We start from the raw sequence: 15,566 nt of genomic DNA, 5'->3' as shown, positions 1-15,566 counted from the left end.
CCCAGAGTGATCTGATCCAGGGCAAAGTCAGATTGCTATGCCCTTGCTCTGAACTCTGAAAGTTCTAGACATAAATTTGGGTCTGAGGAAGGGTAGACTCTGCTGGGCTCAGAGCCTATCAGTCAGCTGGAAAGCTCTGTTGACTCAGAGAGGCAGAGTTTCAGGCTCTGCTTTGGACTGGGACTTCTGCCCTGTTTATTCCTTTGCAGAGAGATGCTAGAACCACTCTGTTTGTGCTATAGACATCTGTACTTTCTCCTTTTTATTATCTGGCTCGTGGCCTCTCCATCTGGGAACTCCACCATCATGCACAGGTCTCGTTCTCAGTCCTCCCTGGGATGGTCACCTAGAACTAAGTAACGGTTAAAGACAGCCATTGGATCATGATTAATTCTGGTCTCCAGATTCTCTGTCTGCCGACTAGAACTTTGTTTCATTTGAATCATTGTGAAAATACAAGGCAATATGTATGGATGTCTGATCCTCTCATATGAAAATAAATTAGTACATGTGATGTACCATGAACTTTCAAGGAAAATAGCCCAGCGATCAAGTTTAAGAATGGGGAAGACATGTTCCCAAAATCCTGAGTGAAAGTGGGGCCGGTGTCATGTAAATAAATGGGACTGAGTCAAGGATGGGTAGATCTGGGTCCTAACCCTTCCCTTTATTGTTCAAGACATCTTGGTTCATTCACCTCCTTTCTCCATTTTGTCAAATGAGAAATGACATGTTCTTTAAGGTTTTTCAGGCTCACAAATATTCCACTTATCTCTGGTATTTAACCTCTTTGTCTTTAAAATGGGCAGTGATAATTGCCCAGCCTGGCTTGAGAAGGTTGGTTAAGATATCAGTGGGACAAATTTCCTAACATTGTGCTGTGCCTTCTCACAGTGAGTAGACTACTATTTCTGTTTTCTTCCCCTAGTGATATTCTCCTCTAGTGGTGCCTGGGTCACCCAGATTTATTTAAGGTCTTTGCAATAGAGAGCCAGCTTTACCAGATTGTACCAGACTAAAAGGCTTCCCATGTAGACCTAATGAAAAGTAGTCTGTTTGTTTTCCAAGGCCAAGCCCAGCTCATGGGGTAGATGATCTTCACCGGCTTGATCATGGGAGATGGAGTTTGGAGGCAAAACAACTGAAGCCCTCCAGGAAGGACTTCAGGGCTCAGGCCACACAGGGGTCTTGCTGTGAGGTCTTCCACAGAATCTCTCTCCCCAAGAAACAGACCCTTCAAGAGGCTCTGACCATACTCAGTGGAAGCTGATTCACTGGACTCTGAAATCTGCTGAAGGGCAAAGTCGCAAAGAGGAAAGAGAGTGTGTCAGTCCTCACTTCAGCCAGGTCATTGCTACCCAATCCAGCCAGGACTCCAGAGCCTATTTTTCCTGGGCATCTGTCCTTTGCCCCGATACTGTGAGCTACTTCTTGCATCCTGCATTCCCCCCACCTTCACTGCATTTCTACTCCTTTCTAAAACTTAGTCTAGAACCATTGATCAAAACAGTACTCACCAACAGCTCCTGGGAAGGATATGGCAGTCAGTCTCCATCTGCTTCTTCTCACCGGCTCTGGAATTGCCTAGACCAAACTTCCCTTCCCTGACCCCCTACTGCTTGAGAGGTGGTGTCTCTCCCTGGTAGAATGTAAGCTCCCGGAGGCCAGGGGTGAGTTCATCTTTGTCTTCCCATCCCTACTGCCTGTCACAGTGCCATGTACAAAGTGAGCACTTGATCAGTGCTGATTGACTGAGGTCCACCTGATGGAGGCATGAGCAGGCTCCAGTGGGAAGAGCTCTAGATCAGAGGGAAAATCACCCAACTGGGACATGCTGGGGCTTCCTTTGGAGTGAGGAAGTTCTCTCTGCAGTTCTTTCCAGTGATGATTACAGCTGGCTGCCACTTGCTCCATGTGTTTAACATTGTCGCAGGAGGTGTTTGGTTTCTGGGAGACTGCATAGTTATCAGCTATTTTTTGGGCGGGAGGGTGCATGGTGCACGATCCTTACAGGTGCCATTCCGGACCTGCCAAGACTTTGGGTCTCATTACACTCTGCTTGTTGGCAGTCAGCCCTGAGAGGTTGAAGACTATTTGGATTTTTGTCTTCATATCCCTAAGTCTCAGGACAGTGCTTGGCACATAGTACGTGTTTGCTGAATGTTCCTTAGACTGAGTTGAAAACAATAGGGACATTGGAATAGAAAGGCTCCTTACTGGCTAATGCACCATGAGACCATGCATCTAGAGATGGAGCAGAGGTCAGTGGTCATCTGGTCACAACCCTGCTTTTTCAGATGAGGAAACTGAGATGCTATGTGGTTGAGTGAGTCACCCAAGGTGACACAGGTGCTAAGCAGCAGAGTCAGGAATCCAGCTCAGGTCGGTTGATATCAAATCTATCCCCTTTCCTGTGCACCAGGTCATGATACCCAGTATCACTGGGGGAGGGAGAGAAATGTTGGAGATGGGACTACATGTTTATGCAGAGGGGAGAAATTAGAGGACAAATGGACATGAGAGACTAGAACTTTATAGAAGAAAGAACAAATAAAAGAAGTATCTTAGAAAAAAGGCAATAAGGGCTTAAGCTGCAGTCAGGGCTCTTCATTCTAACTAGCTGTCAGAGGGATTGGAAGGGACCTTAGAGATCATGTAGCCCCACCCACTCATTTTACAGTTGGAGAAACTGAGGCCAAGAGAGTCTTCATGATCAGCCCAAAGCCCTCCAGGTGACTGGTGAGGTGGAATTTTGAGCCCAGGCCCCCGATGGCAGATATGACACTCTTTTTGGTCTTTTTTACCACCTCAACTTATTGATGACCCATTTGGCACAGTAAGAGTAGAAATACCCCAACAAGAAAATCTTCCTTATTAGACTCTTAGATAAAGGCCCTCTTCCCCTCGCCCTTCTCTCTGTAACCAGATGCTTCCAGAACCTCAGAGGATTTTCTTTTAATTTCTGATTACTTGAAAGAGAAATATACATTAAACTGCATTCAAAGATGGAAGAGATGTCTTTCATGTGACTCACAAATGAACCTTCTGACTGATAAAACCAAAGAGCAGAAGAGTAAGGCAGCTTTCAGCCCCTCCTCCTCCTCCTCTTTCTCAGACTCAGGAGAACCTGCTACCCTTGGTCCTGAAAAACCCATTCCTCTTCCTGTGTGGGTGAGCTGGATGGGACACATCTCCTGCTTCCTAATTATCCCTCAACTGGTTAGCCAGCAAACATTCATAAAGCACTTACTATGGGCCAAGAACTGCACTTAGTTCCAGAGATAAAAAGAAAGGCCAAACAAATCCCTGTCCTCAGGGAAGACAACATGCAAATGCCTATATATTTACATGATATTTCTAGTGGGAGGTATTCACAGTTGTGGGAGGGGTGGGGAAAGGGCTCCAGAAGAAGATGATGTTTGAGCTAAGACTTGAAAGAAGCCAGGGAACCTAAGAGTGAGAATCAAGGAAGGAGAGTATCTGGTCATGAGAGATAGCCAGCCCCAAGGCCCAGGCCCAGGCACGGGAGACTGGATGTTGAGGGCCAGGAGAAGCAACTGGACCAGGATTGTTGATTGCAGATTGCTTGGAGGATGATAAAGTGAGCTGTCTCGGGTTTAAGGATCTCTCCTTTAGGGATTATATCTGCCTTAAATGAATTTGTATCATGTACATCTATTTGTATCATGTGACTAGAACAGCTTGTCTCCTGAAAATAAAGACAATGCCCCAAAGATTGGTAGATTAAAAAAAACAAAACTGTCCATTAATTCCACCCTTCAGGAAGAGAATGCCTGTATTCATTTCATTAGATTTAAACAGGAAAATGAATCCATTAAGTTAGGGCCGCCTTTCCCTATGGAGGGTTTCTTTGCTAAGGGAAAAGATAAAACTGTGGGTGTGCATGAGTCATGATGTTAACTGTCAATTAATAGGTAGAGACACCCTGGGGAAATTTTTTTTTCTTTCCCTAAATCAATCCTTCCATTTCCTTACAAATCTACATCTAGTTAAAGGAAATTGAACTACCTCCCTAGGTGCCCATTTCCGTCCATTCCAATGGCCATGGCCCTTGTCCAGGCCCTTGGCACCTGGGCCATTCCAATATCCCCCCAAGTGGACTGACTTCTTCCAGCCTTCCTCCTCTCCAACCCATCAGTCAAACAGCTTGGTTGGGGCATAACAACAATTCCCATTTGGAAAGCTCTTTTCTCTTTATGAAATGCTCCCCTCAAAACTGCTTCCTGATAGAGGCACTGGAGCAGTTGTTCTCCACAGTTTAAAAATGAGGAAACTGGCATTCTTACCCAGAGGTTCATAGCTCCTGGACTCCAGCCAAGTAGGTGGGGGCAGCTTGATGTGCAGTTGAGTTTGTCTTTCCTCCTCGAGGAGGACCGTGACATAAGGGAGATGATGACAGGACTTGCAATTGACTTTGATTTGAGGGAGGGAGGGTTGTGCAAGTCACCAGCCTCACTTTCTCCTCTAGAGCCATCTGGGTCCAGTGGTAAGATATAGATCAGAACGACTAGAGATGGCCCAGATGCAGTGAGAAACCTTGGATTTTTTAAGCTAAGGTCTTCTTAAGATCTCACTTTGAGTGAGGCAATGCCCATTCAGTGAATTGACCTCTTTAAGGAGTGAGTCGAAGGGCGACCCTTTATTTATTTATTTATCAACTCAATAAGCATTTATTTTTATAATTAATTAATTCATTTTTAGTTTTCAACATCCATTTCCATAAGATTTTGAGTTTTAAATTGTCTCCCCCTCCCTCTTCTTCCCCCTCCCCAAGATGGCATACAATCTGATATAGGCTCTACATATACATTCATGTTAAGCGTACTTCCCCATTAGTCACAGATGTAAAGAACAATTAGAACTAATAGGAGGAACCATGAGAATGAAGCAATAAAACAAAACAACAAAGGAAAAGGAGAGCAAATAGCATGCCTCCATCTGCATTCAGACTTCATATTTCTTTCTCTGAGTGTGGATAGCAATTTCCATCATGAGTCTTTTGGAGTTGTCTTAGATTCTTGCATTGCTGTGAAGAGCCAAGTTTATCAAAGTCAGTTATCCCATAATGTGGCTGTTACTATGTACAGTGTTCTCCTGGTTCTGCTCACTTCACTCAGCATCAGTTCATATAAATCTTTCCAAGTGTTTTTGAAGTCTGCCTGCTCATTATTTCTTATAGCACAATAGTATTCCATTACATTCATATACTAAAACTTGTTCAGCCATTCCCCAATTGATGGGTATCCCCTCAATTTCCAATTCTTTGCCACCACAAAAAGAGCTGCTATAAATATTTTTGTACATGTGGGTTCTTTTCCCATTTGTGTGATCTCTTTAGGATACAGCCCTAGAAGTGGTATTGCTGGGTCAAAGGGTGTGAACAATTTTATAGTACTTTGGGCATAGTTCCAAATTGCTCTATAAAATGGTTGGATCATTTCACAACTCCACCAATAATGTATTAGTGTTTCAATTTTCCTACATCTTCTCCAACGTTTATCATTTTCCTATTTTGTCATGTTAGCCAATCTGATTTATGTGATGTGATACCTCAGAGTTGTTTAGATTTGCATTTCTTTAATAAGTAAATTAATTTAGGTAGAATTGTCATTTTATTATATTAGCTCTTCTTACCTATGAGCACCTGATATTTTTTCCAATTATTTAGATCTGACTTTGTGTGGAAAGTGTTTAGTAATTGTATTCATATAGTTCCTGGTTTTGTTTTGGCAGGTAGACTCCCAAATATTTTATAAGGTCTATTGTAATTTTAAATGGAATTTCTCTTTCTGTCTCTAGGGATGATCCCTTTAATTAAAAAAAAATCAAACTGAGAGGAGAAGACCCTCAGGGTTGCTGGCCAGAAGAGAAACCCTATTTACCTTCACTCTGAACAAGGAGGGTCCAAAAAATAACCATGAAGTGGTGCTTGGGCAGGGACCTATTGTTGTCCTATCTATGAGCTCCAGATTGAATTGGGTTTAAGGCTTGGTCTTTGAGAAAGAAATGTAGCCAGTTAACCCTGAGAGGGAGATGGGACAATGAGCTGAGACTACTCTCAGGTTGTGTTTGTCCTTCGTTGTTGAAGAGGACCAGGACACCAGGGAGGTGATGCCATGACATGCAAGTGAATTGGGTTTAAGTGAGGAAGGGCTGTGCAAAGTCACCAGCCCCACTTTCTCCTCCAGCCACTGGGTCCAGTGGCAAGATATCCATCAGGACTGCTGGAGATGGCCCAGGATATAGTGCTGGATCTGGAGTTAGGAAGACCAGAGTTCAAATCCAGCCCAAGGTAATTCTTAACTGTGTAACCCTGTGCAAGTCACTTAACCTCTGACTGCCTCAGTTTCCTCATTTATAAAATGAGGATTCTACCACCACTCACCTTGCAGGATTGTTGTGAGAATCAATGAGATGATATTTGTGAAATGCTTAACGTAAATGCTCTGGGTCTTTGTCCCATTGCCTATCCATTTCTTTCTCTGTCTCTCTGACCTAATAAACTCCTTCTGATTCAACTGTCATATCTCTGCAGATGATTCCCAGATCTGCTTATCTAGCCCTCATTTCTCTTATAAGCTTAACATTTATACCTGAAAGTCCCATAGATGTCTCACCCTTGGCAAGTCCAGAACAAAACTCAAAAACTAGTTTTCCCCCTAAACTCGTGCTGAAATCCTCCCTTGCTGTTGATGGGACCAACATCCTTCTAGTCATTGAAGTTTTCAACCTTGGTGTCTTTTCCCATGATTCCCTCTCCCTCACACAATAACAATAACGATGATGATAAGTGCATTCATGTATTTCTTTAACATGTACAAATCACTTTACATAAGCTATCTCATTTCATTTTCAAAGTAACCCTGTGAGGTGACTGTTGTTATTATTCTCACTTAACAGACAGGGAAACTAAGGCTGAGGGGGATTAAGTAGCTTGTTCAGGGTCAGGGAGCTAGTTAGTGACCGAGGCAGGATTTGAAATGAGGCCTTTCTGTATCCAAGTCCAGGAATATCCCTAGTCGGCCCCTAGCCACAAGTTATAGATCTTGTCATTCTGTCTCCCTTACGTTTCTCATATCCAGTCCTTTCCCTCCACTCATACCACTCCCAGGACATTCCACTTCATCATTACCCTTCACCTGGAAAGTTACAAGTCTGCTTTTTAGTCTCCTTCCCTCATGGTCCATTCTTCATTCAGCCATTAAAGTGATTTTCCTAAAGTACGGTCTGACCACATCACTTCTCTACTCAGTAAACTTCCATGGCTCCCTATCACCTCCAGAATAAACACAGAATGCTGCTGGGCACTCCCAGCCCCCTCCTATCTTTCCAGGCTTCTTAGACCTTCTGCTCCAACACACACTCTTAGGTCCAGTGACACTGGCCTCTTGGCTATCCCACAAGTGAGACCCTTCATCTCCTGACTCCCAGCATTCTCTTTGGCTGTCAAAAAGGCCCGACATGTTCTCCCTCTTCTGTTCAAGCTGTTGATGTCCCTGGCTTCTCTTAAGTTCCAACTAAAATCCCATCTCCTATGGGAAGCCTTTTCCAGCCCCTCTTGATTCTGGTGTCTTGTAGTAGTATTTGTCGTTGTTCAGTCGTGTCCAACTCTGGAACTGGGGTTTTCTTGGCAAAGATACTGGAATAGTTTGGCATTTCCTTCTCCAGCCTATTTTACAGATGAAGAAACTGAGGCTAACAGGGTTAAGTGTCTTGCCCAAAGTCACGTGGCTAGTAACTGTCTGAGGCCAGATTTCAACTCATGAAGATGAGTCTTCCTGACTGAGGTCCATTGCCCTGTCCACTGTGCCACCTAGAAGCCTGTGATTCTAGTGCCTTCCCCTCTGTTAATTATTGGGGATGTATGGGGTGGTCAAACAAGACTGACACCTCTGATGTGAGGGCTTGCCAAGCCTTTTGCACAACTACTCACCCACCTTTGGTGTCCACCTTTCACCCAGCTCTCACCTGTGGCCCCAAGAAGCTGTAGCATGCACAGCAGCCACACTCTAGTAAAGCATGTTGGCCGATGGGCTAAACCAGCTTGAAGGTAATTGCCAGGCCCCAAACCCATCAGTGGGGTGGCTTCAGAAGCATGAGAAGACTTTCCCAGTTAGAATGAGTGGATAGGAACAATTTGTTCCAACGGGCTTTAGGGTGGCTGAAGCAGGCACTGTGGAGGGTTTAGAGCTTTGTGAGACACCAAAGATGCCAAGGTCATCCACTGCATCTTGGGCCATTGCCAGTCACCTTGACTTTTGTCTTGCCACTGAACTTTGATGACTCTGGAAGAGATAGTGAGGCTGACAACTTTGCGCAGCAACTCTGCCTCACTTAAATCCAATTCACACAATAGTCAAGATATCCCCCTGTGATGTCAGTGGTCCTCTTTGAAAACGAAGGACGAGCAACAACCATCTCCTCTCTACCAGTATCATAGATTGTTTATGCGTATTTCTTTGTTGTCTCCCCCATTAAGTTGCGAGCTCCTTGAGGGGCAGGGACCATCTTTTGCCTCTGTTGGTATCACTAGCCCTTAGCATATTACGGGGAACACTGTAGGTGATTAATGTTGATTAAATTATTAATAAATACTCATTGACTTAAGTTGTCAGAAGATTAATGAAGTAAACTATCCATGGGCTCAGCCCCAGACTAACTTGGGGGGGATGGAGTGAGTCGAAGACAAGGTAGTAAATTTTAGGATGTTTGCATTTGCCTTTGGGGAAGGGATGTCTACACTGATGAAGTCTGGGCTCTTGGAAACATTGACGGAAGGAAATGATGAACCAGCCCTCAGAAGTAATAAGCTTTCTTTGTCTCTGCTGTCATCATCGTTCTAAAAATTAAAGTTCACGGAGGTCTATTGCCCTCCCCACCGAATTGTCTTGTAAATACTTTGTGTGTGGTCTAGGATTTCTCTGTGTACTCCCGTCTTGGCTTCCTCAGGAGAACATGAACTCCTTGAAGCCTGGGATGTTTTTCTAGCAATCTTTGTATCTCCATCGCCTGGCAAAGACCCAGCCATACAGTATTGGATTGACAAATGTTTATTGATTAATGTGTGCTGATTGAAAAGTTGCTTAGGGATCTGCCACGTGAGTGATGGCAAGTTGACTTCCCCTGTGCAGATGGCAGCCCTTCTACAGCCTAGCAGACAGTCATCTAAGTGGTGGCAGTGACCAAGTGCTATATTGATCACTGGGTATCCATCTTGGCAAGAAGCCTCACTGGACTTTGCTACATTGGTCTTGGGATAACATCAAGTTCCTAGTCCCAAGTGGCACAGTGGATAGAGTTTGGAATTTGGAATCAAAAATATCTGAGTTCAAATCCTGCCTCAGACACTTGCTAGCTGTGTGACATTAGGCAAGACACTAAGCCTCTCTCAGCCTCAGTTTCCTCATTTGTAAAATGGGAATAATTACCTTACCTACCTTGTTGTGAGCTTTAAATGAGATAGCATACAGACCTTGCAACATTCTATAAATCTGTGCTCTTATTATGTGTGGGGAGTCCAGCGCAGGACCCCTGAGCGAGGTCGGAGGTCCTCCAGAGCCCAGGGCTGCCTGCATAACCCAAGAGAGAGTCAGAGGAGGGGCACATCTGTGATGCACTGTCTAGTTTGAAGGAGGGAAAATACAAATGCACAGACACACACACACACACACACACACACCTAGGGGACCATTTGGCATGTATGTGCCATTTACAGGCAGATGACAGCATGATGTGACAGAGAGGCCAGCATTTCTCACTGAACCCCTTCTCTGAGGCTTTGGCCACAGGACATACATCCCACAGTTCTTCTGACCATTCCTTTTCCAGCCTGGTTAACCCCAGTGGGGTGTCAGGACAAGCTCATTAACACATTCTGAGATTTATTGTTTTGGCTTTGAATGAAGATAATGAAGATTTTGGAAGCTGCTTCAAGCACTTGTATCCTGCCTTCATCCCTGCATTGCATCAGCAGAAGAAAATCCCCCTTAATCTCTTGCTAATATAATTAGGTTAATCACCTTGTTTTAAATGCATAATCCCATTACAATGAAATAGGGAGTCAGTAGGCGTGTTTACCAGGCTCCTTAAAGCCCTTTCTTGGGGGATGCCCCATGGAATCTCCTGGCTGAGACCTTGGGGAGGAGCAGATCCATTTCCAAGGACAGTTTCCAAGCAGTAGAGTTTCTTAATCCTGCTGCCGCCCCCCCCCCCCACACCTGACCAGGCAGAGATGGTAGTCACTCACGCCACTGATTGCTGCTACTTTGTCCCTCCTGACTGCAATGTTAGTCAGCAGAATAGAGAATCCTTGGAAGGTCCACAGTGGAGCAATGGAGAAGATGGACATTTGGGAAAATTGAACAAAAGTAAAGGGGGAGCTTTTTTTGGGGGTAAAGGGGAAGGGGGAGGGGGGGAGAGAGAGAAGAAGAAGAAGAAGAAGGAGGAGGAGGAGGAGGAGGAGGAGAGGAAGAAGAAGAAGGAGTTAATAGTTTTGTTCCAGCATATGGAGGCTTATTAGATTATTAGATAAAAATGCCCTTCTCCCCAGACAATAGAGCAAGAAGAAATAGTGTTTAAAGTCTAGCATGAAGGATCTTAGCTCAGTTAGGATGGAATGTTGGAACGTAAAGGTAACCAAGCCAGGAATGGATTGTAGTGTGTGTGTGTGTGTGTGTGTGTGTGTGTGTGTGTGTGTGTGTGTGTGTGTGTGTAGCTGGGTCTATTGTGTGGAAAAATGAGAATATCAGCCTTTTGCAGGCTCCTTGGGGTGGGGAGGGAACTGAACTGATATTCTGATTACCTACTAAATGAGAGAGAACCTCAGAGAGAAGACACTAGTTGGGGTGGGGGCAGAAAGGGCCACCTGTGAGAGACTGGCTAAGAGCTGAGATTGAAGGAGTCCAGGAAAATCAAGAGACAGAGGCGAGGAGGCCTGGACCTTGTGTCCTGCCCAAGTCTCTTTGAATGACCATGTGCTGTCCTTGAGAAAATAGTATCGTTAGGCACATTGCAGAGGTCTCTCTATTCTGGGTGCTGAAAATATCTGTCTTTGTGTTTGTGCACAGGATCTGCATCTCAGGTGGAGAGTCACCTCATGCCTCTGCTACCTGCTCAGGTCACGAGAGTCACTGCTGTGGCTACACCTGCGGTGACCTTCATGACTGCCGATCTAATGGAACAGGCATCACCAGGTAGGTCAAGTGGGCTTTCCTAATCAGTTGGAAGCTTGGGCTGTTTGGCTGCCTTTATTCTCCTGAGGATTTGTAGCCCACTCCCAGCCCCACCCAGAGCAGATTTCTGGTCTGCACTTCTGTCTGAAGCAGCACAATCCATATCAGCTTGTCTAGGGCAATGTAGCCTATGCCTTGCAGCAAATGCAGTCGCTAACCCAGCAGGAAGTGGGCTGAAAGGAGTTTGATGAGCTTCTGGGTCTTCATCCCCTCCCAGTTCCTGTGCTAGTAGATAACACAGGTGCATTATAACTCTTACCACACCTGTGTCTCTGCCATTCCACAGATTGATTTCTTTTTTGGGGAATCTGATGTCACATGGCTCTATAATGATCTCTTTTACTGAATATCTTTCAGACTGTCTGCCTAGAGACAGAGAGTAAATCATGGAGTCTACTTTCTGGGAATATTAGCACAACCTTGAAAGCCTAGCTGAAGAATTATCCATTGGCATTTCCCTCTAGCCTGCCATCCCCATAAGTGCCTCCATCACACACCTCAGGAGTGAGAAAGACGCTTTCAAGTAGTGACTCAAGCACTTCTAAGGTTACTTGGCCATAGGTCGTGCCCTTGTGGAAAATTAAAATATGGTAACAGGCGTATTTGTGATTGGAGGGTCAGAGGCATGTGGGATCTGGTAGAGTTGGTAGTGCTTGGAGCCGGGGTCAGGGGACTTGAACCTCAATTCCCAGTTCCTCAGTTTCTCAATTCCAATCTTTCCTTGCTACAATATGGATGTGAACTTGTGACTTGCTTTTCTCATCTGTAAAATGATGAAGCAGGCCTATATGATTTTTAGAATTTCTTTTATTTCATTAAATATTTCCCAATTACATATAAAAAATTTTTAAATCATTTTTAAAATTTTTGTTTTCAAAATCTTTCCCTCCCTGCTGCCCTCCCCCTCCTTGAGAAGCCAAACAGTTTCATATCAGTCATACGTGAGAAGTCATGCAAAACATATTTCCTTATTAGCCGTGTTGAGAAAGAAAACAAGCAAAATTAAAGAATAAAGAAGCATACGTTCAATCTGCATTCAGTTCTCTCTCTTTTTTCATCATGGCTCCTTTGGAATTGTCTTGATCAGAGGAGCCAAGTCTTTCCCAGTCGATCATCATTACAGCCTTGTTGTTTTGCTCACTTCACTTTGAATAAGTTTACGTAGGGTTTCCTGAAACCATCCTGCTCGTCATTTCTTATAGTACAATAGTGTTCCATCACAATCATATGCCACAAATTGGTTAACCATTCCTAATCGATAGATATCCCTTAGATTTTTAATTCTTTGTCCCCACAAAAAAAGCTGCTCTAAATGTTTTTGTTCAAATAGAACCTTTTCCCTCTTCTTTGATCTCTTTGGGACACAGACCCAATTGTGGTATTGTTGTGTCAAATGGTATACACAGTTTTATAGTCTTTTGGGCACAGTTCCAAGTTGTTCTCCAGAATGGTTGGTCTAGTTCACAGTCTCACTTTCCTACATGCCCTCGATTTGTCATTTTCTTGTTCTTTCATCTTAACCAATCTGATAGGTTATTTTAATATAAAGTTATTTTAATTTGCATTTCTCTAATAAGTAGTTATTTAGAGAATTTTTATATGACTATTGATAGCTTTGATTTCTTCATCTGAAAACTGCTTATTCATATCCTCTGATTATTTATCAACTGGAGAATGGCTTTTATTTTTTATAAATTAGGCTCAGTTCACTATATATTTGGAAAATGAAGACTTTATCAGAGAAACTTGCTGTATTTTTTTATAGTTTTTTGCTTGCCTTCTAATCTTGGATACATTAGTTTCATTTGTGCAAAAGCTTTTTAATTTCATGTAGTCAAAATCATCTACTTTACATCCTGTTAATATTCTCTCTCTCTCTCTCTCTCTCTCTCTCTCTCTCGCTCTCTCTCGTTTGGTCATAAACTCTTTTATTATCCATAGATCTGACAGGTAAATTTTTCATGTTCCCCTAATTCACTTATAATAGCATCCTTTATGTCCAAATCATTTACTCATTTTACCCTTATCTTGGTATATGATATGAAATGTTACTCTATGCCTAGTTTCTGCCTAATTGCTTTCCAGTTTTCTAGCAATTTTTGTATAATGTTGAGTTCCCACCCCAACAGCTTAGATCTTTGGGTTTATCAAGCACTATATTACTTTGGTCATTTCCTACTGTGAATTGTGTATCTATTCTATTCCACTGATCCACCACTTTATTTTTCAGCCAGTAGCAGACTGTTTTGATGATTACCACTTTGTAATATAGTTTGAAATCTGAAACTGATAAACTGCCTTCTTTAACATTGTTTTTTCAATGATTCCCTTGATATTCTCGACCTTTTGTTCTTCCAGATGAATTTGGTTGCTGTGTTTTCGAGCTCTATAAAACAGTCCTTTGGTAGTTTGATCCTAAATGATTTCTAAGGTATCTTCAAGATCCATTTCCCTTCAAGGAATCCTATGACATGATCCCCTAGAATCAGCCCTAGACAAAAACAATCATTGTTTTCTATGCCCTACTTTCTACCTTCTTTATATGGCCTCCCTGGACTATCTCATATCTAAATTGTTGTTTATTCATCTTTCAGTTGTTTCGGTTGTGTCCAACTCTGTGAGACCCCATTTGGGGTTTTCTTGGCAAAGATACTGGAATGTTTTGCCATTTCCTTCTCCAGCTGATTTTATAGGTGAGGAAACTAAGCAAATAGGGATAAAAGCCCAGGGTCACACAGTTAATGTCTGAGACCAGATTTGAACTGAGGAAGATGGGTCTTCCTGACTCTAGGTCTGGTGCTCTATCCATTGAGTCACCTAGCTGCCCCCTATGTATAAAGCCACCAGTTTTTTGTATGCTGCTTCCTAGAGGTTCATCTGAGGACAGTAATACCATTTTAAAAATAGAGATCAAAACTAATTCCATGGTAGGAGAAAGGATGAAATGAGAAGGCTGGGTATGTCATTGAAATAATTCTCATCTGACTTGGTTAAAGAAGCTATTAACTCTGGGGAAAAATAAACAGGAGGGGGAGTAAAATAACAGACCTCAACAAAAACTACCTCAATTTTCTATGGAAATTCAAGTCATGTAAATAAAGAAAATAAGAAGACAAAAGAAAGGTAAAATTGTCGGCTACCAAAATCCTGATCTTGGTTTCATATACAGAGATTCAGAAGTCAAAAGCAACACTATTCTAGAATAGAAATGTCCTTGGAGTGTCCTTTATAACAATGAAAAGTTAGGAGAATGAGATTACTGAACAACCTTGATAAATGACACAGTGAAACAGATAATTTTGTGAATGTTTAAGGAAGTCACTTGAAGGGGGTTAATAAATAGATAGAAACTGGCAAAAATCTGTTAAAGTCACAAATGTAACCAAATGTCATCTCCATTGATAAGTGTCGTCACTATGTTTGGCTTTTAATACCATATTCCAGAAACTGTTGCAAGAGGAAGTAGAAATAGACAGAGGAAACAGCTTAGAAAAAAAAAATCAACAAACAACAATGATAACAATTGGGCTAGATCACATGTAGAGAAAGGAGGACTGTGTTGGAGGTGACAAATTAGGAGATAATGGAGCCAGATTTGGAAGTGACCTCAGTTGTATCTTGGCACAATAAAAAACAGCACTGACTCTGAAGTCAGAGGTTTGAGTAATCACCTTCATGAAAACATTTCCTATGTGATGTCGAGCAAGTTACTTCATCTTCCTGAGCCAAGGTTTCCTGGTGTAAAATGCAGGGTTTGGAACAATTCACTACTGAGGGCCCTTCCAAGCCTAAATCTGTGATAAAATGAGTTCTATGGACCATCTAGTCCCACAGATCCTTGAGAAAACATCTCCACCATAGCATATCTGATGAGTGATCACCTACATTTTCTGGAAATCCTCAAGGGAGGAGAATTCATTACCTCCTCAGGAAGATTGTACTTTTAGATTCTTTTAACTGTTAGAAGAATATTTCTTATAACCAGCCTAAATTACTTTCTTGTAACATCACAGAGTCACAGTGGAAACCATCACAAAGGCATCTAGTATGATTCCTATGTAAAGAGAGATTCTTACTACAACACATGTGTCAAATGATCATTCAGTCTCTACTTGAATACCTTCCATCTTTATTTAGGGGGGAGATGGGAGCCAAAACACAAAAGCCAGGACACTGCACTTTGTAAACGTTCTAATTTTAAGATGTTGTCACCTTCCCCCCTCTCTTTACTGACATCTACTTTCAATTTCTTCTTCTTCTTCTTCTTCTTCTTCTTCTTCTTCTTCTTCTTCTTCTTCTTCTTCTTCTTCTTCT

At 42.7% G+C, this 15,566-nt stretch overlaps 1 protein-coding gene across 1 annotated transcript in view; it reads left to right on the top strand.

The window, feature by feature from the left end:
• TCERG1L (transcription elongation regulator 1 like) overlaps nucleotides 1-15,566 on the top strand; it is a 301,431-nt gene that overhangs the window by 167,859 nt on the left and 118,006 nt on the right. The window contains exon 5 of the mRNA XM_027840461.1: nucleotides 11,088-11,213. Coding sequence (XP_027696262.1) covers nucleotides 11,088-11,213 — 126 coding nt within the window. The remainder of the gene's footprint in view (nucleotides 1-11,087; nucleotides 11,214-15,566) is intronic.

This window comes from Vombatus ursinus, unplaced genomic scaffold, assembly GCF_900497805.2.
Source record: "Vombatus ursinus unplaced genomic scaffold, bare-nosed wombat genome assembly UNPS02014845.1, whole genome shotgun sequence".
Taxonomy (NCBI): domain Eukaryota; kingdom Metazoa; phylum Chordata; class Mammalia; order Diprotodontia; family Vombatidae; genus Vombatus; species Vombatus ursinus.
The sequence above is the reverse complement of the archived record's forward strand: the minus strand, read 5'-3'. Positions and strand labels throughout refer to the sequence as shown.